General features: G+C 47.9%; 1 protein-coding gene across 25 annotated transcripts in view; it reads right to left on the bottom strand.

The window, feature by feature from the left end:
• FBRSL1 (fibrosin like 1) overlaps positions 1-25639 on the bottom strand; it is a 518655-nt gene that overhangs the window by 44197 nt on the left and 448819 nt on the right. For all 25 annotated transcript variants that reach the window (XM_080558948.1, XM_080558970.1, XM_080558971.1 and 22 more), the window contains one exon: positions 12932-12977. In XM_080558948.1, the coding sequence (XP_080415074.1) occupies positions 12932-12977 (46 nt within the window). The remainder of the gene's footprint in view (positions 1-12931; positions 12978-25639) is intronic.

Here is a 25639-nt window from a genome sequence, read left to right as displayed (position 1 = left end):
TCCTGGAGAAGGGCTCTATCACAAACAAGCGCCCACCTCAAGGACCTTTGGGGTATTCACCATGCTGTGGCTGCACCGAATTAGTTTATGACCAGAAAAGAGAACACTTTCTTCAGTCACCCTGCAGAAATGTTTTCCTTATGGCCAAACTTCAGACGTATTTACCACCCGATATTGAGATTGGTTTTTGTAAGAGCCGAAGATCACGAAGGAGCCTGGTGTTTAAACAAAAGGGCATTACCCAGCAGCAATGGGTTCCGGTGGAAGCTTCTGAGCAAAGAACAACTTGAGAACAGAGCTGTTAAAGCACTAACGGCAGCTTACAGCAGTTCACGTTTCTCTTTTACTGATTTTTTCTGGCTAAGATTCATAGGGCTATCAAATTAGCCTCTAGGTATCTTGTCGAGGAGAGTAAAGTCAATAATCTAATAGGCCCGTTTCTTTTCTCTTTACTGCCACAATCGTACAACTTTATCGATACTCAGACCTGAAGGCAAAGGACACGAGGACAATGCTCTGCGACAGATGGCAAGCCCCCGCTCTGTGTCAGACAACTAAACACAGCAAGGTCCAACAGATGAGATTTGAGAAAGGGGAATCATAAGGAACTGTTTCTACTTAGGATGCCACAATATCTAAGGTTTAACACTACCTTTTTGGTTCCTGACACAATTATTGACGGGAGATTTTTTCAAAGGCACAAAGTCAGCAGGAGATTAAGTGAGGGTGTGACCCACACCTCTACAAGCCTTCCAACCACATGGTTCACCTGCACCAGAACCTGGAAGCTTCTCAGGACCAACAACACTAGCAAATAACTTCTGTTATTTAGACGAATGTGCTCCATGAAATCTTTGCAGAGTAATTGCTCTACCCAGTACCAACCTCCTAACCTCTCTAGCTTCACAAACCCGATGTGGGACGCAGAGAAGCTCCTCCATATCCTTCCCTCCTCCCCTGCTCCACCACCCCTGCACAGGACAAAATTTGCAGTGTTGGTTTGTGTTGGGTTCAGCACTGCATGCATCCAGGCTGCTCAAACCCACAGATGGAAGGAGAGCCACCTTTCCATCCCCACCTCTGGAAAGCAGCAGATGCCGTAGGAAAAGCCCTGCAAATTCCCCCAGTTCCCTTTGAAACCTGAGGAGAACAGATGAGCAGCACATTTGAAATTAATTACAGCAAAACCCTACTGCATTGTTCCCTCCTCCCCTTCCTTTTTCTCCTGACCCCCTCATCATATAGCTTTCACTGAAACGTCTGTGTGGTGTGTATATTTTCCTAAAGTCGCCGGGGCCAAAACAGTACAGCTGAGACATTCACAGAAGTCAAAGAAAGTGCAGAGCCCGGTTAGCGCGCAGGGGTACAATAGTTCCTTAAGAGTGAGCGTCTCCCCTGCCCGCCGTCCCCCTCCTCCCAAACCTTCCGTCTCTAATGAACCTTTGGTGTTCGTCCATGAAAAACAAACATCAATCAGGCAACAGGCTGTTCCTTTTCCCCTGTTGCTAGTCTGAAATAACAGTCATCCCCCGCTGGGCTGGGAACGCCACTTCCCCGTCCAGCACACATACAGGATAATAAGGGGGAGGCGAAGGAGGGAGGAAAACCCGCTCCGAGGTGCCAGAATACACAGCGAGCCGTGCCTTTTGGAGCCAGAGAAAACTTGGGAACACAACAGCTTTTGATTCCTCCTGTCCCACTGGGCACGTTAATTATTTAATAGTTGGCTTGTGAGCTGGCGGTGCTGGTAGGAACGGGGTGGAAGGGAAATCAGGCTTTTCCCCCGCCGCCCCCGGTCCCATCCTTGCGCTGGCAGAATTGTGTGCACACACACGTGTGTGTGTGTGTGAGAGGCTTCAAGCTGGCCCGAGAGCCTGCTCAGAGCCGCGTCCTCTCCCTGCTGCTCTCACAAGACCCTCCTTGTTGGCCTGGGACCACCGCAGCCACAGACAGCATGGGACAGCATCTGGATCAAATGAGCGATGGGCAGAGAAACGCGCCCCGTCTTCTCTCTGATATCCCTCATGTGTTATGACTGGGGGAAGGGTACTTCTGAGTTTATGTTGGATTTCGACAGAGTTGGAAGCGGAGCTGAAAATCAAACAGAGATCAGCTTATGATTTGCAACCAGGGCTTTCTAGGTGTCTGAAGCAACACTTTGGAAGAGCACGGGGAAAAGGAGAATGTAACTACATCTCATTTGGATGGAGAGGACTCACAGATGTTAGGAATATTTTCGATCAACAGCTTTCCTGGCACTGCTCTTAGTGGAATCCACAACCTTGACGGCTAGCTGAGTAAGAAAGTGCTGGCAAGCTCCTGCCTGCATGCAGGCAATTTGCAATGCTGCCAGTCAATATTTCAGTGAAAACAAAATTGCAGGGATCATATTAAAAGAGGGGAAAAGGCAAAATAAAACAAAACAAAACAACAAAAAAAAACAGCTTCCCCTTTTAGGAGAAACTCTGATATGACCTGATGGGAAGACCCTCCCAAATCACAACACCCTCTTTGTTTGTTTAAAATTAACACACCGGGATGGGAGTCCTGCCGTGAGCACGCTAAGGCAAGCCTGCCAGCAGCAACAGAAGCAGACTCAGCAAGAGGTGGCTTTACACAGGGGCACCCGGGTGGCATGTTTAGTACAGGTCTGCAGGAAATGATGCAGAAAGAGGTTTATGGTTGTGTCCATTTGGTAGAGGAAATAGATGCAGCAGGCATGGGTCTGAGCCAAAACCCTGGACCCAGTCTTGTAGAGCCACTAGGGGAAAGGAAGGGATGGGAGGAAAGAAGAGCTTCTGCAGTAATATTTTCAAATCTGGGTCTGGTCTCAGGCACGCTGACCTATTTTTAGTTTCAAACAATGGCGTTTTTGGAGAAGACAGCAAGCGGTGTAGACCAGCCAGGATTTCTCACTGGACCACTATTGAGATTACTGACACAGGCTCTGAGGGGCAGCTTCACTCCTGGTACAGCTAACACCATCGTTTGGAATATCTCTAGAGTTTCTCTAAATTGCTCCCACCTGCATGGCTTGCAACAGGGTGCTCTGCTGCTCACAACCCCTGGAGTGAGGCCGTTTTCCACCCTGGCCTCAGGACACAGATTGGCTGACTACACTGGCATGGTCAGTGGGTAGTCCTCAGATGTCTGCTTACAGCTGCTTTACAGCTTGCACTGCTGGAATGACATAAAGGGTCCAGAAGCTGGCCTATAATGCAAAAACTTTTCAGGCCAAAAGGTGCATTACGCCCAGAGAAATCATTTGTGGATCCAATGAAATGTATAAAATAATCTGCTCTACTTTGATTATTAGATTGTAAGATGTACAGAAAATAATGGACATATTCTTGCTGTTGGTTTCAGGTTTCTAGCTCAATTTTAAAGACTGGCTCAATAATAAGAAATAATGATAATGTTCGTTATTGTATAAACATTCAATGTTCATACTGTTAAATTTCTTCTTCCAGCCATTAAGCCTGCGTTAGATCAGGTTGTCTCTGCAGAGCTTGCACTGTGAGCACCTCTCACTGTGCCCAGAGGCCAGCAACGTAGGAAAGCAACTGGCAGGGGACTGCTTAGCTGTTTGGAAGCCAAATCACATAGTATTGAGAAAATCAGAATGTTAGCTACTTCATCCAACAAGGCGGGCCCTTTTCTGCCACCCTGCTTTGTGGAGAGCTTCCCAGGGAGCTGGCTCTGGGCTTCCTTTCAGTTTAATATTCAAGAGTGAAGCGGTTTGAGGTGGGTTTGCAAACTCTGATGTGCTCTTCTGTGATGCTGCCTGGTACAATGAATCCCAAGGTGTCACAAAGACAAGGATTAAAGGGCCTGAAGGGACAAACTCTTCTTCCACAGGTTTCACACCACAAGTCAGAAGTGTTCAGGAGACAGATCTCTCAATACTGGATCATCATCTTATATATATATTTATGGAAATGTAGAATAAACTAAGCAGACACCAGCAGCAGATGCAGGTTCATAGATGTCTGCTTATTACTGAACTCCGCTCCAGCTGAGACTTAAATAGCCTCCTTTATGCAAAATGGGAGAGGGAGCGGAATCGAAGGAAACTGGCAATTACATAATTTTATTTCCCTCCTAGCCCATTCACTTTTCATCAGGTGGCTCTGTGCTTGCACACGAAAGGCGCTTCTGAGCGCTAACTTAAGCACAAAGCCAGCTCGATACTTTCCTTTCACTGGGAGGAAGTCTCCATGTGCTTTTCTGGATGCCGTGGAAAAGCACGGTGAGCACACTATTATACATTATTTTGCAAGCACTATGCGCTGTCTGGGAAGCAGGGACAGCCAGGCTGCACCATCCCTCTTTCCAAGGCTGCACCTCTCCTGAGCATGGCACAGCTCACAGCCAAATACTGTGGCCAACATTTAATCCCCATGCTGGGAGATGCCTGGACAGATCCATCCGCAAATTTCTTCTTCACCTTCTAAAAAAAACTTCCTTCTCACTAAAATCCCCACTCGAACTGTAGCAGGCTGCCTGGTGAAGAAGCCACCAGCTCCCAGTGCTAGCAGATGTACTTGGGGGCAATCAGGCTTTCCTGGCTTTGCTGCTCACCTTGCGAACACCTTTCAAGAACATGTCTGCAACAAGGCAAAAAGTTAACGTCCATTTCAGTGGAGATAGATCTGGAAGTCTGACTATTCCCTTATGGATAAGCCTTAAAGAATTTATTAGCGATGAAACCAATATGTTTCTTCAGAAACTTAATAGGCTCCCATAAAAATTACTTCAATAACTTTTAAAATTTAATGGCGAACGAGAACCTTTCCACAGGCTTTTTGAACTGTCCGACAGAATCCCATAGCAGGGATATAATTCTACAATAAATTTTGCAGGACAGTTAAAAAAAATATATAAAGCTTTTAATTTCCTATTACCTCCTGTAAGACTTTGCCATCCATTTAAAGCAAATAAACGAACTAAAAGCACTGCAGTCACTTGTCTGTCCCAGCAGTTTACAAGAAAATATTTACTGTTTGGAAAAAAACCACCCTAGAACAAGTATCCTTTTCAAAAGCACAGCGATGCAAATAGGAACACGGTGCCAAGTCCCGCTCTCTTGTACACTGCTGCACACCCGGGTAGCTGCAGGGCAGTGAATGGGGTCAGTATGGCTCTACCTGGAGCTGGGGCAGAGCGTGGCCAGCGGTGGCATGGAAGGAAAGCCACACGCTGTGAATCCCCAGGTGGCTTAGGGGCAGCGTTAACAGGCTCCACAGGGAGCAGTGCTCGGCCCTAGTTAGCAGCAAGGACGGCCAGCGAAGCACGGAGGCGAGAGGTGGGGAACACACGCCTGTACGTGTCTAGCAAGACTCAGAGGAGAAAATGGCAGCAAGTGTCTGGGATGAGAGCAAGGCCACGTCCTGCCTGTCAGCCACATCCCTGTCCCGGGAGGTGTCTCTGGGTGGGTGGCGAGAGGAAAGGGAAAAGCAGCAAGATGCTGATAGCATCCTCTTTGCTGGGAGCCGCTGCTGGAGGCCAGGGCCTCGCTGGGAATTACAGACCCTGCCAGCATCCGCGCACCGAGCGACCGGATCCATTTGCAATTAGACGACAGGCCCCGCTCCCATCCATCACCCCGCTGACACTGACTGCCCACAAGGAAGCACAGGCCGACCTGGGGGCAGCCCCAGCCCCCTCTCCGCCTTGTAAAATGCCTTGTCGATCGCCAGCTGCCCGACTTCATGGCCTGCAGCAGGGATGGGGTGGCGGGGGCTGCAGGAGTCCCCGAGGGGCGACAGCACAGCGTGGGCGAGCCATGGGGCTGCGGCCTGGCAGGCTGCTGCTCCTAAACAGGCACAGGGAGCAGCATGGGAAGGAGCGTCAGAGTGTAAGAAAATAGCCCAACAGCATGCACAACACAACGCACAGCCCTGGCAGGGGCTGAGGGGCTGCTGAGGAAGAGGAGGAGGAACGTCCTCCATGAGGAGCAGGCCTGTCCTGGAGGCCCCGCCACCTCCCCACACCGCAGCGCCAGTCAGGATGAAGATGGAATCGGGTTTATACCACGCGTTTAATTTGCAAAGAAACTGACGCTTTACAGAATCCTACATGAATAAAACATGTCCCTGAGGTATTTTAAAAGCAGGATGGAGGAGAAGAACCCGTGGTTTGAGGGACTGATAGTTTTGTGGGGGTTGCAACTGCTGCTCGCACCATCACCAGCCGCCAGCGCCCTCGCGGTGCCGACCCTGCGGTCAGCACAGCCATCAGCTGGAATCCACACCAGGACTAACGGTCCTGGCTTCTGCTACTCAGAAAAACAGATAAGCAAACTATAAACAAGGAGTAAAAAAGATGGTATCTTTCAAACAGCCTTTAAGAGTCTGGGTAATGTAACCTACTACATGCATTTGGAAGGAATTTTTTCTTTTTCTTTCTATTTTCCTGGTTTACAGTTTGATGGTCCTTTTATCTACTTTCACATGAACTGAGAAAAGCTAAAATTTGCCTACTCAATCAATATGAGTTTGTGCAGGCGCATTCAGGATACATACTATTTTGCTTTTATAGTTTATTTTAAATAAAAAGTATAATTAAAGAAAATAAACCACCCACTTCATAACATTTATACAACGAAGACTTTATTTATTTTATTTACGTTTCGGTGGGCAAGGCACAGCATGCAGTTAGCTTTCCGTGATGCTTAACAAAGCCACATTTGAAATTTAAAATCTTTAAGGAAATGAACAAATTCTGCGGAGGAAGGGCAGCTGAGCAAAGAGACTTCTTACATTACCCTAGGTAATTGTGTATATATATGTTTCTGCGTGCCTCTCTCTACTCCAAAAACATACCCATGACTTGGATGCTTTAAATCAAAAAGCAATTTCAGTCTGTAATACTCAAATAAATAATTAAACACGTTTTATCTCCTACAGTATTGCTTCTATTCATTCTAATCCCACTGACAGGAATGCAGCAACATACCCCACATCCTTAAAATAACAAAACAAAACACAAGACACCAAACAGAAGGCCTGGAAATGTTTATAATTCAACTTTTCAACTCTCTTGGCTGCAGCCTGAAGCTACAAAGAAAGCTCTATGCTGGCTCACTTGAGGGAGACGCACCAGGAGATAGCTGTGCAAACTGCACGGCAAATGGCGCACGCAAAACCTGCCCACTTGCACGAGGCAATTCTGACTTTGGAGCATACAACACTCAACTTGTGTTGAAGTCAATAAATTATCCACTTTTGCATTATGAGTTTTACGAAGTTAACTGAGCAGTGTGATAAAGGCGAATGGCCTCTCCTACTTGTCCACCGTATTTTCCAGATGGCTGCTATGGATACGGATGGTTATGTCCTGAACTACTGTGAAATGCATGTAGCTCACAGGCAAGGCATTTATGCTAGAGTTATTCACATTCCCAAAGAGAAGGCTGAGAGCTTTCCAGAGCCTGCAAGATGAGAAAATTGCAAGAAGACAAAAAAGACTGCGCTTACTGCAGTTTTCTGCTCTCGGTTTTGTTTTGAGATGTGTTTAACTGGCTGAGACTTGTGCGATTATCTCTGTTATGCACACTGTTAGAAAATCAAAGTCCTCCTCCTTCCCAGGCCGCTGTATAATTATATATCTGCATGTGCAAGAAAGCCAGAAAGCTAATATAATCATGCAGGCAGTGGCAAAATTACATAGAAATTTTCAAGAAGAAGATACTGGGATGGACTCACACAGTGGATTTTGCAGTAGTTCAGGGTATACACTATTGCCAAGCCCAAGCATTTACAAATCACAAGCCATCTTTAAAATGAGGTTAACAACAAGCTATCTGGGCTCCTTTTCAGCTACCTGCTGGCTGTGAAGCGCAGAAGAATTGCAGTTCCAGGCATTCCTCTGTGGCCAGAAAGACTAAAATCTTACTTAAAAAATGGAATTAAAACTTAGATTCTCATACAGTCCTCTGAGAGTGTGGGTTTCATGAAAAACAGAGAATATTGCAAGACTGTGATAAAATCACAAGAGATGCAACGCGGGGAGTAGAGCAGCTGCAGAGCATCCTGAACATCGTATAAATCACAGCAATGTGGTTGCTATCTACACAAATGCATTACTTTATTTATTATTACAGATGCTGCTGTGGAAGTTTTTGCATGCCTGTAATCACAGAGGACTGTTGTCCAAAGATTCAGCTGTGAATTATCATCCCCCTCAAGTTCACTCTCAGGCCAGGTAATTGCACGCAAGCTGGTGACCTCATCCAAATGTAACCAAAATCTGGGGATAACACTGAGATCAAGAGACGGAAGGCATTGCTGCTTTTCCTGCATTTCGGACCCTGCTGTGGACCCCACGCAGGAAACTGGGAAAATTTATGGTATCGCTCCTGACCTCCATTCCTGTACAACACAGCTAATTGCCCGAGCGGGTGTTTGCTCTGTGCCTGTACAGGCCTTCTTGCACTGGAAAGCTCAACAACACAGCACAGTAAGGCAGAGGCTCTGCAGGAGAGGTGACACAGTTAGGGCAGATGCCATCCCAACCCAGGCACTGAGCAACCATGAAGCTGCCCCGCCGCAAACCTGTGCCAAGCAGGTTATTTTGAGCTCAGCTGTGTTTAGGTTGTTTTCTGCTTCACCGGGCGCTCGCGGGTTCCTCCTCGAGAGCTGACTTGCTGCCCTCCTGTCCTGCCCCTGCCCTGCTGCCCCTCCTTTCCCCTCTCACCCCAGCTCACAGCAATAGCCATCGGTTTTTAGCAGCATGTCCTGCACTGGGGGTTCTGTATTTCCAGCTTTTAAAATGATTTAGTGTGACAGTTTAGTGCTGAATTTAAAAAAAAAAAAAGGAAAGGGAAAAAAAAAGAAAAAGGAAGAGAAGGAGAAGAGAGAAAAAGGAGAGACAGTCCCCTTAAGGCAACAAAATTATGGAGCAGTGATCTCAGAGGAACAAGGGTTCTTCTCTGGTTCAGATGTGCTTGTCAGGGCTCGGTGTTGTCTCTGAACAAGAAATCTCTCTTGCTGGCCCAAGGCACAGTTTTGTGGTCAAGAGGACAGAAAATAAAGGAAGGGAACTTCAAAGGACCATAAGCTGCATTAGCCCACTGGGGCGGGTGGCTGCGGCACATCCCATGGCTGACAATTACGACCCGCGTGCCGGGAAAGCTTGGCTCCCTCTTGTCAGAGGGATAAGACACAGATTGTGAGCTTTAGAGCTTTGAGGATGAGTACAGTTCATGATGAAAGATAGCACTTCAAAGCCCTCCGCCTCGAAACCAGGGAACAGTGAGAATGGAGGGTAAGCAATCTTTTTTTTGCTGGGGGGTGCACGTGCAGGGGAAGGATAAGACTTATTTTCACTGCCATTTATTATTGCCATGAAAACGAAGCCTTGCACTGTTTATGGAATCTCTCATTAAACAGATCTCTTGATAAATCGCTTGATAAACATTCATTAATTAATTCTCCCAGCACACTTGGCTGACAAGCACTGGTCTTCCCTTGGCGGGAGGGGGGAAGTGAGGCGAGGATCTCGGCGAGCACCCCCAGCCCAGGGCAGAGCTGCTCCCTGTGACCAGGCAGCTGGACCACACTACTGCCCGCACGTCAGCTTTGATTCTCATCCTCACACAGAAGCGATGTACTCGGCTTCGACTGCCTTCAGCCCCTCACCCCCTGGCTGCTGCCCTGTGCCCCTGGGTCTGGCTCCTCTGCGGGGTCTCGGCTGGGGGCCTGCAGGTCTCCTGGGCCACAGCGCCACGTTCTTTTGGTACAGGAGGCACCACCTCTCCCGGCTTCCCCAGCGTACCTGACCATGACCTGGCCTGAGAGCAGCAGGTCTGCGGTAAGGAGAGGTGGGAGCAGGAGGCCCAAATGCCATCAGGGCAACTCGCTGGAGGAAGGAGCTAGCAGCAGAACACAGCTCTCATGTTCTTAAAATACAAACCACCCCGACACACTTACGGCAGGCAGGCGAGGTCCCTCCAGAGACCCCTCACCTCCCACCCCACCAGCCATCGGCCCTCCGCCAGCCACGGGCGCTCCCCTCTCCCTCAGCCACCCAGGGATGGCCGGATCCGGCCTTCGCCTCCACCTCCCGTGCCCTGCACTGCGCCTGCTCTTCAGAAAAACCAAAGGACCGCCTGGGAGATTCCTGGGAGAGAAGCGCTGCCTGAGAGAGCAAACAGACCCTTATTATTTGTTAATCGATTCAGTCACCAGGAGGATACAACACCCGGCCCTGGGCAGCAAACGTCCTTGCGGCTCTGCACCGCAGCGACGAGTTGGCTAAACAAATCCTTCCTTACGTCAGAAAACAAAGACCGGGCGGCACAGCAGACGAGGGATTCTCTGCTTTTGTCTTTGGTCACTATTTCCTTTCGCCGCCTTCTCCCCCGGGAGCTCGGCTCGTGTCCCAGCTGCGGCCACCAAGGTGGCCCTGGCTTGTGGCCCCTCTCCCTGCCGGGCCCGGCCGCGGCCACCGGCGCCGCGCATCTGGTACCGTGCCTGAGCTCGCGGCCGCCTCGGTGGGGCGGGGGCGAAGACAAATGTGAGCTACCCAGCCAGCGCCAGACAAAAGGCTCAGCTCCTCGGGCCTTTTGTGGAGCTGTGAGAGGTGGTCAAAGGTTATGTTTTACAGCTGTTCCGGCCTCCAACAGGCGAAAACCGTCTATCTCAGCGCTTAATTGGATTGCTAAGCCGCTGATAAACCAGGACGGCATAAAACAAATACACTGGGCCAAACACATCCCCGGGGAAAGTTTGCAGAGAGCAGGGGGAGTTGCGCCAGACAACGAATCTGCCTCGTTGTGCTCTCAAAGCCTGGTTACCTGCAGGAACAGCTGCGGCAGGACGCTGCCGATCTGCCGGCTGCCACCTCTCCAAGAAGGCCCAAGTGTTTACACAAGAAGGACATAGCACAAGTGCCCACCACAACCCTGATCACTGATCCTTGGCCTGCACAACTCCAGCCCTGCCAAAGGCTGCCCTTAAGTCAACGCCATTATCTTGGGAAGGAATTTCAGTGCAGCACTTGGAAAGTCACTTTCTCCCGGCCATATGGCATCTCCAAGCCCGGTCCTGTCGGCGCGGCGTTCATTTGCATGTGTGAGAGACGAGTTCTGGCTCCTGCGTCACCGAGTGACAACAGGGCGAGGGGTAGAATTTAGAGCTGTTGGGGTTTCTGCACAGAATTGTGCCGAGGAGAATTAATCTCACCTCTCAACACAAGTGGGGGTAGCCCCCGACAGAGCCTGCCCCCGGCCACAGCCTGTGCCGACCAGCAAGGCGCTGCCAGCACCGGTGAGAGTAAGAGACAAGACCAAGACAAAAATTACAATCTGAACCCAAACCCTCCCAAAGCTGCAATGTCGACTTGCCACAGTAAACCAAACACGAACAGCCTTAAGCTACAGGGATATAAACAGCAGTGAACACAGACTTCAAGACAGCAAATTCACAGCCATTCACACATTTAACTTCCCGATGGAGAGGTATTTTGAAAACTCATGTTGCTGAGCTGCTCTGTGATATGGAGGGGTGGGGGATCTCGGGCTTCAGCACGAGGAGGAGCCAACAAAGCTGCTAACACTTCGACATAAGCCTCTGCAGCAGATCTCTGTGCCATGCATTTATTCAGGATGGCAAGATTTCTGTTTTGCTGAGGCAGTGCCGTATGGGCAATCTGGCTTGCCTTATTGGTGAGCCAAGGCCGAGGGAAGACAAATGCTCTTCCCTTCCATTTGTTTAAACTTCCCTCCTTCCCCCAGATAAAGCCGCATACTTCCATAAAAATATCTGCAAATGTAATAACACAATGGGCTTGTCATCAGTTTCCACATTTGGAATTGAAAATTTGCAAAGCTTGGAAAGAGAAAATTCCTAATACTTAGCACTGCTACAGAGCCCAGCTATAACCCGGGCCTGGAGCCAGGTGATGGAGCACACAACCACCAGAACGCCTCTCCATGGCCAGCACCTACCCCTACACAACTGCAAATCATTCATTTTTCTTGGCCCTCTTGAAATAATGGGAGGTTATTTCATCGCTTCTTATTAACGTGCCTCATCTCCCCTCTTCAGGGTATTTGCACGTCCCTCCTACTGACTGCTGTTCCAAGATGAATTTATGCTGTAGCTCAGTGCTGGGAATGCTGCAGAACAGCTACAGATCCCAACAACTCACTCGGAGCCACAACGTCAGCCTCCTTGCACGATACGGTGGAACCAGTCCCAGCATAACGCTTTCAACCACACTTTGCCCTTCGAGGCTGTTTCTTCAGTGTTTTTGCCTACGGTATTCATCCCGGTGACACTGTCCCTAAGAACACCAGAGTAGCCCTGTTTCATGGCTGTACCGAGCCCTCCAAGGAGGGCTTGGCGTGTTTAGAAATACATCACTGCAACTCCCAACGGGAATCTTAACTGGCGCAGTCTCTTAGCAACACCCAGCGCATATCACAGGTAACTCTCGATTAATAGTAATAGGGGGAGCTGGGAGCTCAAACCCCGCAACATGCCAAGCACCTTCCTCCTCCTTTTGTAGAACCAAAACAGACACAAATGCTCTGTGCATGCTGGCAGGACATAGATGTGCAAGACCGTGTAAGAATAATATAGATAATGCTAAAATATCTGTTTAAAAGAAATGAGGATTTGATTGTATTAGAGCGAAACAGCATATCCCCTATAGTAAGGGCTGATTTCTCCTTTGTCAGTAACGCCTCTCCTCATGGATCTCTGACTTGTAGGGAAGAAGTCTTGCCCCACGTGGAGATAATGCAGCTCTACATTTTAACTTAACCATCTCAAGCCTGTAAAGCTGATCTTTATGACAACGTGTGTGGCAAAATCACAGGCGCTGGCAAAACTGGTGTCCTGCTATTTGCATGACATTCCCCACAGTTTCACACACTCAAACAGCTTGCTCTAAGGTAAGGAAAGCATTTCTCCAAATCACTTACCTTTATTTGCTGCAGGGGAGAACAGCTTCTCAGAGCCTACAGAAGCCTGAAAAAGAAAGAGAAACAGAGGGTGAGTAATACCAAAGGAGAATTTAGGAAGGCTTGCTCACAAAAACACAGCTCATAAAACAAGTCTGTTATCTGTAGACCTGCAATTACACAATGCACCTGGAGGGTGCAATGTTGTGCCATTAAAGAATAAGCATGCATCCTAAGATGAAAGCAAAGCGTGTAAAAGTACTGTCCTGATCTCACCCAGCTATATCCTCCTGTCTCGTTTATTTAGGCAGCCATGCAATGCACAGCTATTTTATCCATGAGTCTTCATATAAAAACAAAACCAGTGAAACTGCTATCAAGCTGAAGAAAAAAAAACATTTCGAAGCCCCTCTCATTGAAAATAAGCTCATTTCTTGCTGAACATGCAAAATGTAATTTGTGTATCGGAAACACGAGTTGCAACTGAACACATCCGTATGAGGGTGTTACACAATATTATGCCAAATGATAGGTCCATGCTGCTATGCACTTAGTCGAATATGAAATAAAACGACTTCCTCTTGGAAGAAGCCCGTCTCCTTGCAAACTGGGTTGCACTATGCTGTTTGAACTCCACGGCAGTGCATTTGTGCTCCTCACAGCTCTGGGAAATAGTTAAAGAAATCCAATTAACCTAAACCTTGTAAACAGCTTCATGATAATCAGGGTCACTGGGTTACAGACAAGATGATAATGACAGACAGGAAAAAAAGTCCATTCATTGTAAATAAAGCTTTTATGAGTTAATTTGATGGCTTCCCCCACCCCCACCCCCTGATATCAAACAGTCAACCTATTTCAGCATAAGCTTTTCCTCCTCGCTATCTGATAAAATAGCAAGCAGCCTCTACAGAATCAAAGCTGGTCTGGGAGCAGGGAGCATGATCAACATTACTACTATCTACAAGACAGCTGAAAATATCAGCAGCATTTTGGCACTGACTGCTGCACGTATAAAATGGTGTGAAGTACAAAGCTGAAGAGCAAAAGATATTGAAAGTGAAAAAAGGCTTTCTCCCTTGGCTCTGCTTTAAAAAAATGAATTAATTCAACACATGGCTGAACTAAGTTGATTTTCTTTTTGATTTTATTGATTTTATTCTAAGGTGCCTTGGGAGATTTGCATGATAAAGAGCACTGTGAATTGTATTACATTGTTATATATTTTAAATGACGACTCAGAAGGAAAAAAGACACCAATAGCAAGATGCAAGGTCTGCATCAGATATACTGAGAAGCAAGGAAGAGTGATCTATTAACGTTACTTCTAAGGAAACTAGCACTGCAAGCACTGAACATCTTACTTACTGCAAATGTATTAAAAAAAAGAGGGAAAACTACATGAAAAATAGGTTGAGACTGAGGCACATAAGAAAGAAATTCTGAATCATGTCCACGACAAAGCTGCAGGTGTAGCTGTGGCATGTATGACTGATAACACAGCTCAGCAAAAGGATCCTAAAATGTTAGGGAAAACCAGTTACCTGCACGATCCCTTCACTGCACGGACTAAACAGAGGAAGAACCAGGATTAAACGAGGCTTTGTCTAGGCTGGCTTGCAAAGAAAAGTGTAACAGCGTCACACAGCAGCAACAAGAGCGGCGCACAAAATGACAGCCGGCTCTGAATTTACAATCCATTGTTCAGAGATTTTTCACTTATCATCGACACAAAGTCACAACGGAGCCCGAACAGACCTACAGGCTCTGGGAACGCAGGCTGGAGGTGCTCAGCACTGCTAGCAGCTTGCCCTAAGCCAAGCTCTCTGCTCCGTGCGCTCCGGGAGCACCAGGACACGTGGCAGGTGGATAAATAAGATTCTCCCATTTTACAGGCAATGAAGCTTGGGCACGGCTTGCACTGAAGCTGGGAGCTGGCAGGGGGGGCGTGTGGCAGCCCCCCCCAGCAGCAGCAGCCCCGTGCTTTGCCTGGAAGGCGAGCGCCACGGCTTTACGCCAGCCGCCACGCTGCCCTCTGCGAGCTCGGGACCGAGGATGTGACTGAGACTGGCGCAGCTTAATCACGAGCTAAAGATCTCATTGCTTCAGGTCCAAGTGATACGAAAACAATGTTCAAGGAAGTCGAGCAAGAAAAATCACTTTTAAGAGAAAGCACAACACACGGATTATTGCTCAGTCTCCTGATATCAAAAACCACACGTGTGGCACCGCCCTCCACAATCAGAGCCAACATTTACAGAGCCGAGCTTTCAACATCACAGCCATGGTTTGCAGACACAAACTTTCGCACCTAGAGTTTACAGTAACTTTTGCTCTCTTTTCTGGTGATTTCTAGCTCCAGATCCGAACAGCTTTTGGCATGAGCACCGGTCTCAAACAGTGAAGGCCTGTGCTATAGCATATTCTGTGAGCTGCTGTAAAGGCAGGAGGGGAGCCGGGGGAGGAAGAGCCTGAATACATCATTCAATTTCATCAGTCACCCTTTAAAGAAAGCATACAATAAAACCTATGTGTCCGAGGGAGCCCACTAATGAGTGAAAAAATCCAGCAAACCAACGCATCTGCTAGAACAAGTCCCCTCCCAATTTTTCTGCTGTTTCAAGCAAACCATTTGCATATGTTTAAGAAGGGATTAAAAAAAAAAAAAAAGAAAAAGAAAAAAGAGGAATTCTTCCCCTGTGAGCAAAACCAGGCGCTGGGAGTCCTTTATGCAGATGGGTTCATGCCATCCTAGGAAATCCCACTCTTTCGACCAGAAAACACGGAGGCATTTCTTCCTCCTCCTCCGGCACAGCTCGGGAGGCAGGGGAGGAGAGCGGCTGCACCGCCCGAGCACGGCAGGGAGACCCCCCCCCAGCCTGGAGCTCACAGACAAAAGACACCCCTCGTCTTTCTTGTACATCTGCTGTTCGTCTCCTTCCCCCGCCGAGCTCTCCTGCTTTATCTGCGTCGCAGCACAGCCCCAGACAGACGTGTTTTCATTAAAGCTGCTGCTCGCGAAGTCCCACCCTCGTCCCCAACAACGACCTTTGTATTTCAAGCATAAAGGCTCTAACATTTGTCCCAAAAGAGACACACGCACAAACGATTTCAGTTTCTGATGTAGTCTCGCTGCTGCAACTTTTACGAGCCAGCACCCTTTGAAGACACCCTAAGATTGCACCAAGCCCTGGGGTTCCCCTTTGTGCTTCGTTCAAAGTTAGCGGTTCTCTGCCCCATTTTGATTTTCTTTCTTTCTCCAGATCTGGAGGGGAAAATGTCTCCACCCAGCTCTGTGACAACGTGAAACTCGGCTGAATACACTGCAAAGAAAAGCAGCATTTTTACTCTTTTTCTGCTTTGGGAAGAGAAAGCAGAGGAGCGGCCGTCCTTCCCTCACCATTCCTCCCCTTGAACCCAGCAAATACAAGCACCGATTCTATTTTCAGCACTAAAAGCTTAGCAAAGGCAGCCTTCCCCTCCAAATGTAAGGCGGTAACCACAAAGGATATAGCACACCCTCTCCTCTGAAGGTGAGCGGAGAGGCGTGATGAAGTCCATGCCTAATTCATCCCGGTCCCTACTAACCCAGGGCAGCTGAAATGTGTAAGAGTGCTTACGGATTAATAATTTAATGATTATGTGTAGCAGAACAATATCATCTGACAGAGACAGCATTATAAACTATGTCAGGCCTTGCAGTAATTACTATTCTTTTTTTTTTCCTCTTCTCTGTAGCCTATAAAATTGCTCGCAGGGAATAAACAGTTCCTTATCAGTGAGAACAGAAGCTCTGCAGATCTTCACGCAGCCTCCTGGAGCACACAACACCAGATCCGAGCCCGATACTTCACAGTCTGATCACAAGACACTGTCAAGCTGCTAATAAGGCTGCAGTCTTGGTTCACAAAGAGCAGAAGCACGTGGTGTTGGGGTCCTGGTATATATGTTCTGTACAGGGCAAAACTGAGCATCCCCTCTGCGTCTGAGTCCAGTACGGTAGGTAAAAGGAAGAGGAGGCAGTGAAATACAGTTTACGTTTTATTTCTGGATGGCTGCCTATCTTCCTGACAGCCAAGAGCTGGTCTCAAGTGAGACTGTTTTCACACTGTTACTGAACTTAGCAAGTACTAAAAGCTCTCAAGAAAACCTTTCTCCGGGAGATTTTCAAACTAGAAGTGCTGTGTACGCTTAGAGAGACTTTCAGAATAAAGCTCAGAAACTACCTGAAAATTTGGGATCAGTTTTAATTCCCGCCTTTGATCTGTTTCCCCTGCTTTTACCTACCACTCTGATACCACTTGATCGCTTGTCTAGTGGAGAATTTCAGCATGTCAGTATTGCTTTACCAGTTTCCAGTTGATTCTGTAAGTCATTAATACCAGCCCCCTCCATGCAGTAATACGAGAACAATAACTAGAACAGGAAGGTGGTGTTTGGTTTGTGATTCTTCTGTAGGAAATGGAACCCGATACACAGGGAGAAGTGCGAGCGCAGCCTCCAAGTCACACGCGCACACCAGAGCAAACTAAAACTCACCCTGAGGACCAAGGAAGTATTCAGCACATTCCAGGACACAGAGGCAATGTGGCAACCCATGGCGAACACTGCCTGCGTTGTGAGGGGATGTTTCAAGGCCACCGGGAACCTACGGGCTTTTCAATCTCAGTATTATTTTTGGAGGGAAATCACAGCTTGATTGAGAAGACAAAAGAAAAGCTACACACCAGTCAGTCATTTCAGGCACCATCACAGGCAAAAAGCTGAAGTTAGAGTTACACGAACTACCTTTTTTGTGACACCTTCTAGGAAAATTCAGCTCTGGGGTACGAGGCTGGCTGAGACAGAGCAACCAGCTGTGCCAGGGGATTAAGCCAGAGGGAACAGGATACACGCGAGACTTCTACAAATCCACATTTCACTCTGTGATTCTCTCTCAACAGCCAAGACGTTCACCTGTCCCCTTCCCTCCGAGACCTCCGCACAGAATTTACAGCTGGGGCTCCCGAGAGGGATCAGCGCTCAACAGCTGCCTGGGGGCACCGACCTGGCCAGAGGTACTGGGCACGGAGCGCTTCCGAAAACCCACTCAGATACCTGCATGGTGACCAGACTGTTTGGAAAAACTGATGGTCAGGAACACTTATGAAATCCTGGCTGTTGAGCCCCAGTGCAAATAAGGCCTAATAATTTAGTATTCCCTAAGCAAACATGAATTTCTGGTGGATCTCAAGTTTTCTAGCAACAATCCTAAAATTTCAGTTATGGCTTTAGCTACACTGTAACACATCACAGAGAAATGTGCAGTACAAATACCCTGAATTGGCAACTACTTACTGAAATGGCAATGCCTTCAATGCCCCAAACACTTCTAGATCAATTTTGATTCAAAAAATTGGGAGGTACTGATGGGTTTTCCACATTTAGCACAAAAGTCCACTCTACAGAGAGTCCACTAGAAACAAAAAGCTTCTGGGACTATGCTTTCATACAAAAACATACTTGTTTAGGTTCCCCCCCCATATTGATTTAACACACGCATATTCAGTACTGCTTCAGTCCTGGAAAGGGCCTTTCACAACACACACATCTCTCTTCATCACTTTTTCTTTTGAGAACGCTTCTTTCTCTCAGTGCTTTATGTAACCATGCCTATTTTTTGCAACAGCCCCTTTGAGGAGCTAGCACAAGTCTGGGAACAGAGAATTCAATCAGGCCAGAGAGCCTGGAAGCAGAGATCAGAGGGCCCGGTTCACTCTCGAATCACAGCGCGTTTACACGACAGCAAGGTGAAAGCAAAGCGGTGCAGAACCGGTAGGAAACACAGCGTGGATGGTTTGATTCGGTAAGCGCAGGGCATGGAGGCCAAGCCCATTGCTCCTCTGCAGGCTCTACCTTACAGCTTTCTTTTAGACCTTCTCTTTTGGCAACACGGTGGTAAGTTTAAATAACACCATTCTGAAACCAGAGCACGTTCCTGGTTGTTTCACAGCCGTTTTGGGATAGAACAAGCAAGTCTATGTTATGCAGCAACTGCAACTGTTAAACACGCCGTTGTGGTCTGTCGGCTTACTGCCCTGATGTGCCTCGTCCCGTGACGAAGGGTGACCGAGCGCTCCGAAAGCAGCAGGACACCTGCCCTACAGTGTGCCCACTATCAAAGCCTTGGGCACAGGCCTGCCAGCTCCTCTTCCCTCTCTTCCCATCCCTCCAGCCCCCAGAGAATGGCTGCAGCCCAGAGTCTTCCCCTCCCTACCCCCTACATCAGCCAGGCTTTGTGATTCGCCTTCCTTTGGTGCCGCTGCTGTCTCCCAGAGGAAAAGATCAAACTCCCTCTGCTTGCCAGCTCAGCTCCAATAAATAAATAAATACATGCACTGAAACAGATTTTAGTGAAGGAGGAGAAGGGAGGAAGCTGGGGAGTTCCTGGGCCTCGCTGAAGCCGGTCATACAGCTGCAAAAGGTCCCTCAGCTGTTTGCAGAGACACTGACCAGAAGAGAAGTTTTCCAGCTGTCCCTCCCTAAATCCAGCCAAAAAAACTTGCTTCATGTTATTCTGCCTGCATGTTCTCATTTAAATTAAGGTGCACTTCGTCCTTACCTCAGTATCCTCCTCCCTCCAACTCAGCTCCTAAACTGCTACCAAAGCCTACCCTAATTTTACACTCCTGGCTATTTTCCATTCTAATCAGCTCTGATATCTCCTTTATTACACAGCCGTCTGCTCCATGTCCTGGCTTACTCCAACCAAGGAAATGCCAGTTACACTTAGCAGGAAACAAATAAAAACAAACAAAAAAACCCAACCCAACTCAAAATAACAACTGGAAAAAAAAAAAGAAAAGGAAAAGCAGAACGTGTAGTAGATGTTGCTGTTCTTGTCTCGCACTGGACTGTTTTTACCTCTCTGCTCACAGACAACTCCACTGCTGTTACTTCTGAGTAGTCTGGTCTGTGAGTGGCACCCAAAGGACAGTTGCTCTCCCTCCATCACTAGGACAGGCTGCATCTCTCACTGTGGATTAGAGACAGCAACACGGCTATACTAAGGGTAACTGATGCACGGCCTGGTCGATGAAACACAATTCTCCGTGACACATTTGTAAAAGGGCTTTGTGCAATCTGTTTTTAAACATCTCAAACAACAGAGATCTCATGCCTCTTCCTTCGAGCTGATCCCGCTCCCGAACGGCAGGATTTTCAGCCTGCACTTCCACATTTAAGTTGTCCCCATTACCCAGACGTTGACTTAGGCAGCGATGGACTTGATTACTGATTTAGCTTTTGCTACAAAATACAGGGGTAAACCTGTCTGTGAGTAGGAAAGGCTGGGAACGCTGCGTAACGTACTACTATAGTAGTTTGTATTATTGTCATTACAGCTTGGAACTATCTAGCCAGACTATCTATTTGGCTGGGATACAGATTTTTATTTGCACTAAATCAAATGGAATGGAAAGTGCTCTTTGCAGAACTACCCAAGACTCCTTATAATTCAAAGGCTGCATTGTGGGAAGAGTGATGGGCGAGAGCAGGGACTGTACTGCAAATGACAGGTGGCAGACTGTTGTTTGGTACCTACCAAATTACTCTGCTGCTCCCAGGGCTGCCTTGGCATTTCATTATCCCAACTCTCTCCTGGAAGGATGCGGACATAAATTCACACCTCATGTCCTGGTTTCCGTCAAACTGAGTAAGAGTGCAAACGCTGGCACCGACGGGGAATGCCAAGCAGGGCTTGGCATGCTAGAACAAACTCTCAACTGTGGTCTCTGCCAGCTACCTGCATTTATCATTGTAATGGCCTGCCAGACAGGACTTGGCAGCCAGCGGAGGAGGGCGGGAGGAGGAGGGCCAAGCTCTGCGCTGCCAAGCAATTCATTCCTGTGGCTCCTGCCATCGCTGCACCAGCGGGGCAACCTCCGTTTTATTTTATCTTTTAACCAATTATGTGTCACCCAAATCCCACCTGCAGCCTTCTCCAACACAAACGGCTATAAATCACAGTTCAGAGACCAAGAGGGTTTCGCAAGACATTTGATTTCATAAAAAGGTCACTGTCTGTCTGAGAATTGCTGCAGTTCAAATCCACACCAAATAACAACCTGCACTGGCAGCTGGGGAAGGAACAGCTTCCATGGTCTGTTGCGCGTTGTCAGATAGTATTAGAACAATTAGGGAGGCCAACAATGGCATTAGGACTCAGCTGAGCTGAGGAGCTGATACGAATTCAGTAAAATATCTCCTCCTTTCAATTGTAGAAGAAAACATAATTGGTTCAACAGAAAAGGGAAAACCGTACGAGCATACCAGAAACATTTGCCACAGCCACTTTGAACAGGTAAGCAGAAGAAATGCCCGTCGTCGGTGCAACGTGTTCCGATTTGCCTGGGTGTTCAGAGCACACCAGACCACTGCAATCCTCAGCAGTCTCACACCACCAGTATGGTCTGCTGCTTAAGAAAACGCTGTCTTCCCAGTCTTAATCTGTATGCTGGACATGCAGCAGACCCTGCTTAGCATTTTCTGTGAATCACAGCACACAGCAAACATTAGGGGACACTCAAAACCATTTGATGCTGATGCTGTTCTGGAAGCCCTTGGAGTCCATCCCCTCGCAGGTGATGTGACAAACCAGCACCGAGTAGTAGAGAGGAGCAGGCTAACCGCAGTGAATACCCAGGACACACAGCAGACCACACCACCCGACCCGTCCGACAGAAGCCCCCCGCCATGGCTGCAATCCTGATGTGGCCTTCCCGTGCTGGGGGGGGGTCAAGGAGCTTATCAGGAAAAAGGCCCTTGTCCGTGGCTACTGAGCCTCACCGTATCACCCGCAGCAACCTCAAAGGAGCGCCTCTGCAGAAGGCTCTTTTGTTGTTGTTGTTTCTAATTCACTGCTCCAAAATATTTCTTGGCTGCGTCCCAGAGCTGAAGCCTTATCTGCCCCCCCCCTCCCCCCTAGCAGACATGCAGCAGCTGCGGAGGCTTATCACGGCTGCCCGTCCACCGAGTTTACAAATTAACACCCTATCGAGGCTGCACGAGAGCTGATTAATCGGAGAGAGGCAGGCTGAGGGCCTTTATCACCACGAGCGGCTGCTGGGGAAGTCGCAAATCTCTCCGGAGGCCGGAGATGCCTTACAAATGGCAGAGCAGGGGGACGGCGAGGAGGGCGCAGCGGCCCGGGAAGCAGATATTTCAGAGATAGTGCTGGTGGAGGTAATGGATCGGTGGGAGGGGGCGAGCTGCAGGCAAACGCCAGCACGTTATGACAACTAAAAAAAAAGGATAATTAACAGCCTATACCTCCTGATTCTAGCTTTCCCTCCCCGGGCTATAATTTAGCCTATTGCTCCTTTGCTCCAGAGGACAATAAACATTTATTATGTTAAACACATAACTGTGCTGCACAAAAGCACCGTTCTTTCTCAGGTCCACTCCTTCCGCAGCTGTGCGAGCCAGGAGGAGGATGGATTTCTGAAGGGGGCTCTCCTTTCGTGCAGAAAACGGCTCGGTTTGGGCAAAAAGCGCATCCCTGGCTTTGCCCAAAGCAGCAGCGTGCGGGCTGGGCTCCTGGTGAAAAAAATCCCCGAGGACTCCCAGGCTGGCCCACCACAGTTTGAGATGTGCCAGGCTGCGACGGCAAAGGTGTCCCTGCCTTCGGGGCCCTAAGTGCTTGGAGCTGCTCCTGCTTCGAACAGAGATTCCAGCTCATTCAGACAGGCTTTGCTACCTAAGAAACGCCTCCTCAGCTTAGCTTGGCAGCCCCACTTGGAGATTTATGGGGAAATTTTCAACCCCACCAGAGTTACGTGTGGGAGGGATTCCTACTACAATGTGAATATTACTGTTTTGTGAATCATACTGGAGCAGCAGCACTGGCACTGCACCCTCTGAGCACTTCATCCATCCTAAGTGTGCAGTGATTTAGGAGGTTTGCCCATTGTGGTAGACCATGGTTTGGGGACTGCTCTTCTTTACCTTGGTGCTAGCACCTGCAGCAGCCATCCAGTGCTGTGTCTGTGCTAGGACAATGCAAAATGATTATGGAGACCAAGGGAACTCACACTAAAGATATTTTAAAAACTTAGTACATCTTTAAAGGAAACCACATTGGGCACCCTTCTACATTCGTCAATATTCATTTGGTGTTTTTAAGTTTAATCCTTAATCCTTAATCCTTAAGTTTTCAAGTTTAATCCTTGCAACCAAGAGTTGAAGCTTTTCTTTAAAAATGCAATAAACATGAACTGCGATTCCTGTGGAGCAACATGATTCCAGAAGGTAAAAAGTTTAAAAAAAACATCACGAAGACGAAAACATTAATGAGCAAACACAGCCATCACCTCCTTCCTAGTCCTTTCTATTAACACACCAGCAAACAATTCATCAAATAACCTCTCGATAAAAACGTCATTCATTGCAGCTTTAGCACCAACCGTGCATGGCTCATGTGGGATCGCCAAGGCCTTGCCGAACACCTTCAGGCTAGCCTTTTTCAGACAGCACCAGTAAGCAAAAAGAGACAAAAATGAAAGACCATCTGCCTTCTTCTTGATCCAATGAGGAAACTATTTCCTGAACGATTATGGGTCTATGAACCCTTGCGGTTGCCCAGACTTTAATACTAGCCATTAGGTTAATTTGAAATGGGAAAGTACATTCTGAATATTAGTCCAGGAAAGGAACAACAGCTTTTATCCTTTGAAAACTTCCCCAGACAGGCTCTGTGAAGTGGACAGCTGTGGAAAGTCTTCTCACAGCTCTCCTTCACAAACAAAAAAAACAGATTAGTTTGCATTAGGCTGGACCACCACGCGTTATGTGCAGCTGACCCAGGGGTAATTGAACCAACAAGCTACAAGGTGCTGATACCTCCCGTCACCCCAATCAGGTAACAGCAACTCTATACATGAAGGAGGCATCAAATATTCATTGGGTAAACAATACGAATGTGGTAATCCCCAAATGTGGTGAAATTTCAGAAGCAGTCAGGTGTTTATCAGATTGACTCGATATCATTATTGACTCTACCCACGGTCCTTCAGCTCTCTCATGTCTTATGTTTCTGTCTCTTGGGGAAAAAACGTCTTTGTTGTACCGTTCCTGATCCCGCACACGGATGCCCTCACCCTCAACAGAAGGCACACCACAGGGTGCCGTAGTATTTAAAGACCCAACAGATGGGATTAGGAGCACCTAAAAAGAAGGAACCAGGACAGCATGTGAATTTCCCTGCAGAACCTGCGAAGGAAACGATACAGAAGAAAAGACAATGGTTCACATCTGAAAAGCATCTGGCGAACTGGTGAGCCCAAGAGTCATGGCTTCGAGCTTCGGGTTCCAGCTCTGACGGCTGCTCCACGCACCCGGACCCCTGCTTCGGTCTCAGCACCAGGCTGGGGTGAGCGCTTGGCTGCTTCCTACAACAAAGGGGCATTTCTCCTGAGCTATGCTCCAAGTCAAGGAAGTGTCTCTCATCATTACACTTGGATTAAATATGGCTTTGACTAACCTCATCTTCTGGGTAAGACGCAGTGAAGGGGGCAGCCTGCCCTTTGCAGCCGACATACAATCTGTCTTCTCCAATTAGATATGCTTTGCAACAAGTGTGGTGGATCCATTTATTTCTGTACTGCAATAACGCAGATAAATCCAACTTTGGCTCCAGTCCCACTGCTTTCAAAGCTGGGGCTCCACATTTCCAATTCCTGTCCTTATTTTTTTCCCTTTCTGCTGCAAAATGTCACCAATTTACTTTAGCCTGGGGGCCCATTTCGAGTTTTACCGCTAATATAAGAGAAATGCATTTTTCAAGCTGTTACCACTTAACTGTACTGATATCAGCCACTCAGGGGACACAATATTGTTTACACATCCTGCTCTATGGAATAAGCACGGATGCCAAAACTCTGCCTGGGTTGTGAAGGAGACGTTTACTCTCTGTTTTATGAGATTTCCTCGATTTGTGGCTGTCTCAATGGTCGTAAAAACAGCTGTAAATCAAAAGAGCACCACAAAATTGCAATAACAACTGTCGAAGTCAGCTCTAAAGAGCATAACTCCCAGCAACAGAAGGTGGAAGGCTTTTTCCTGATTTAATACCAGGTGTGGGGGAGCCCTACCAAGCCTACGCACCCGCACACCAGCTCAGCCGAAATGCTCGTTTTGGCTGCTCCCCTATCACTTGCCCCTCTCTACCCCACACAGTCCCTTCCCACCTCTTTCCTCTTCTCCTCTGGAAAACAGAAGTCTTTTTTCAAATGCCTAGAGAATGCTTATACAAGTAACTGCTGAATGCACGGCCCTGCTTAAAGCATTAAGAGAGACAGAAAAGCGAGCCCAGCGTTCAAACAGTGCTGTGCTTTGAATTGTGGCTGCCTCGCAGAATGGCAATAGCTTTAGCAGATTACCTCAGCGAGAGCCCGCTGCCTTGTTCCTGGCCTACCCGAGAGAGCCCAAATTCCTGCACAGTCTCTCAGCCCAGTTTTTAGGGAGTGGAGGGAAGGAGGAGAGGGCTGGTGAGACAGAAGTTATTAACAACGGTCTTCTGGGAGCTGATTCTAGCTAAAATGGTTCCAGAACAGGCAGCTCCGTTTGCTCTGACAGTCTCCAGTGAGGACTGGCCAAGCAGCAGATGCATGAACTCCAAAGTTTCTGTTGCTCTGTGCCACTGGCTACCGTCCAAACCAAAGAGAGTTTCACCCTGTGGGTAAAGCAGGCTTC

The sequence above is a fragment of the Anser brachyrhynchus genome, assembly GCF_964034855.1.
Source record: "Anser brachyrhynchus genome assembly, chromosome: 17".
Lineage (NCBI taxonomy): Eukaryota > Metazoa > Chordata > Aves > Anseriformes > Anatidae > Anser > Anser brachyrhynchus.
The sequence above is the reverse complement of the archived record's forward strand: the minus strand, read 5'-3'. Positions and strand labels throughout refer to the sequence as shown.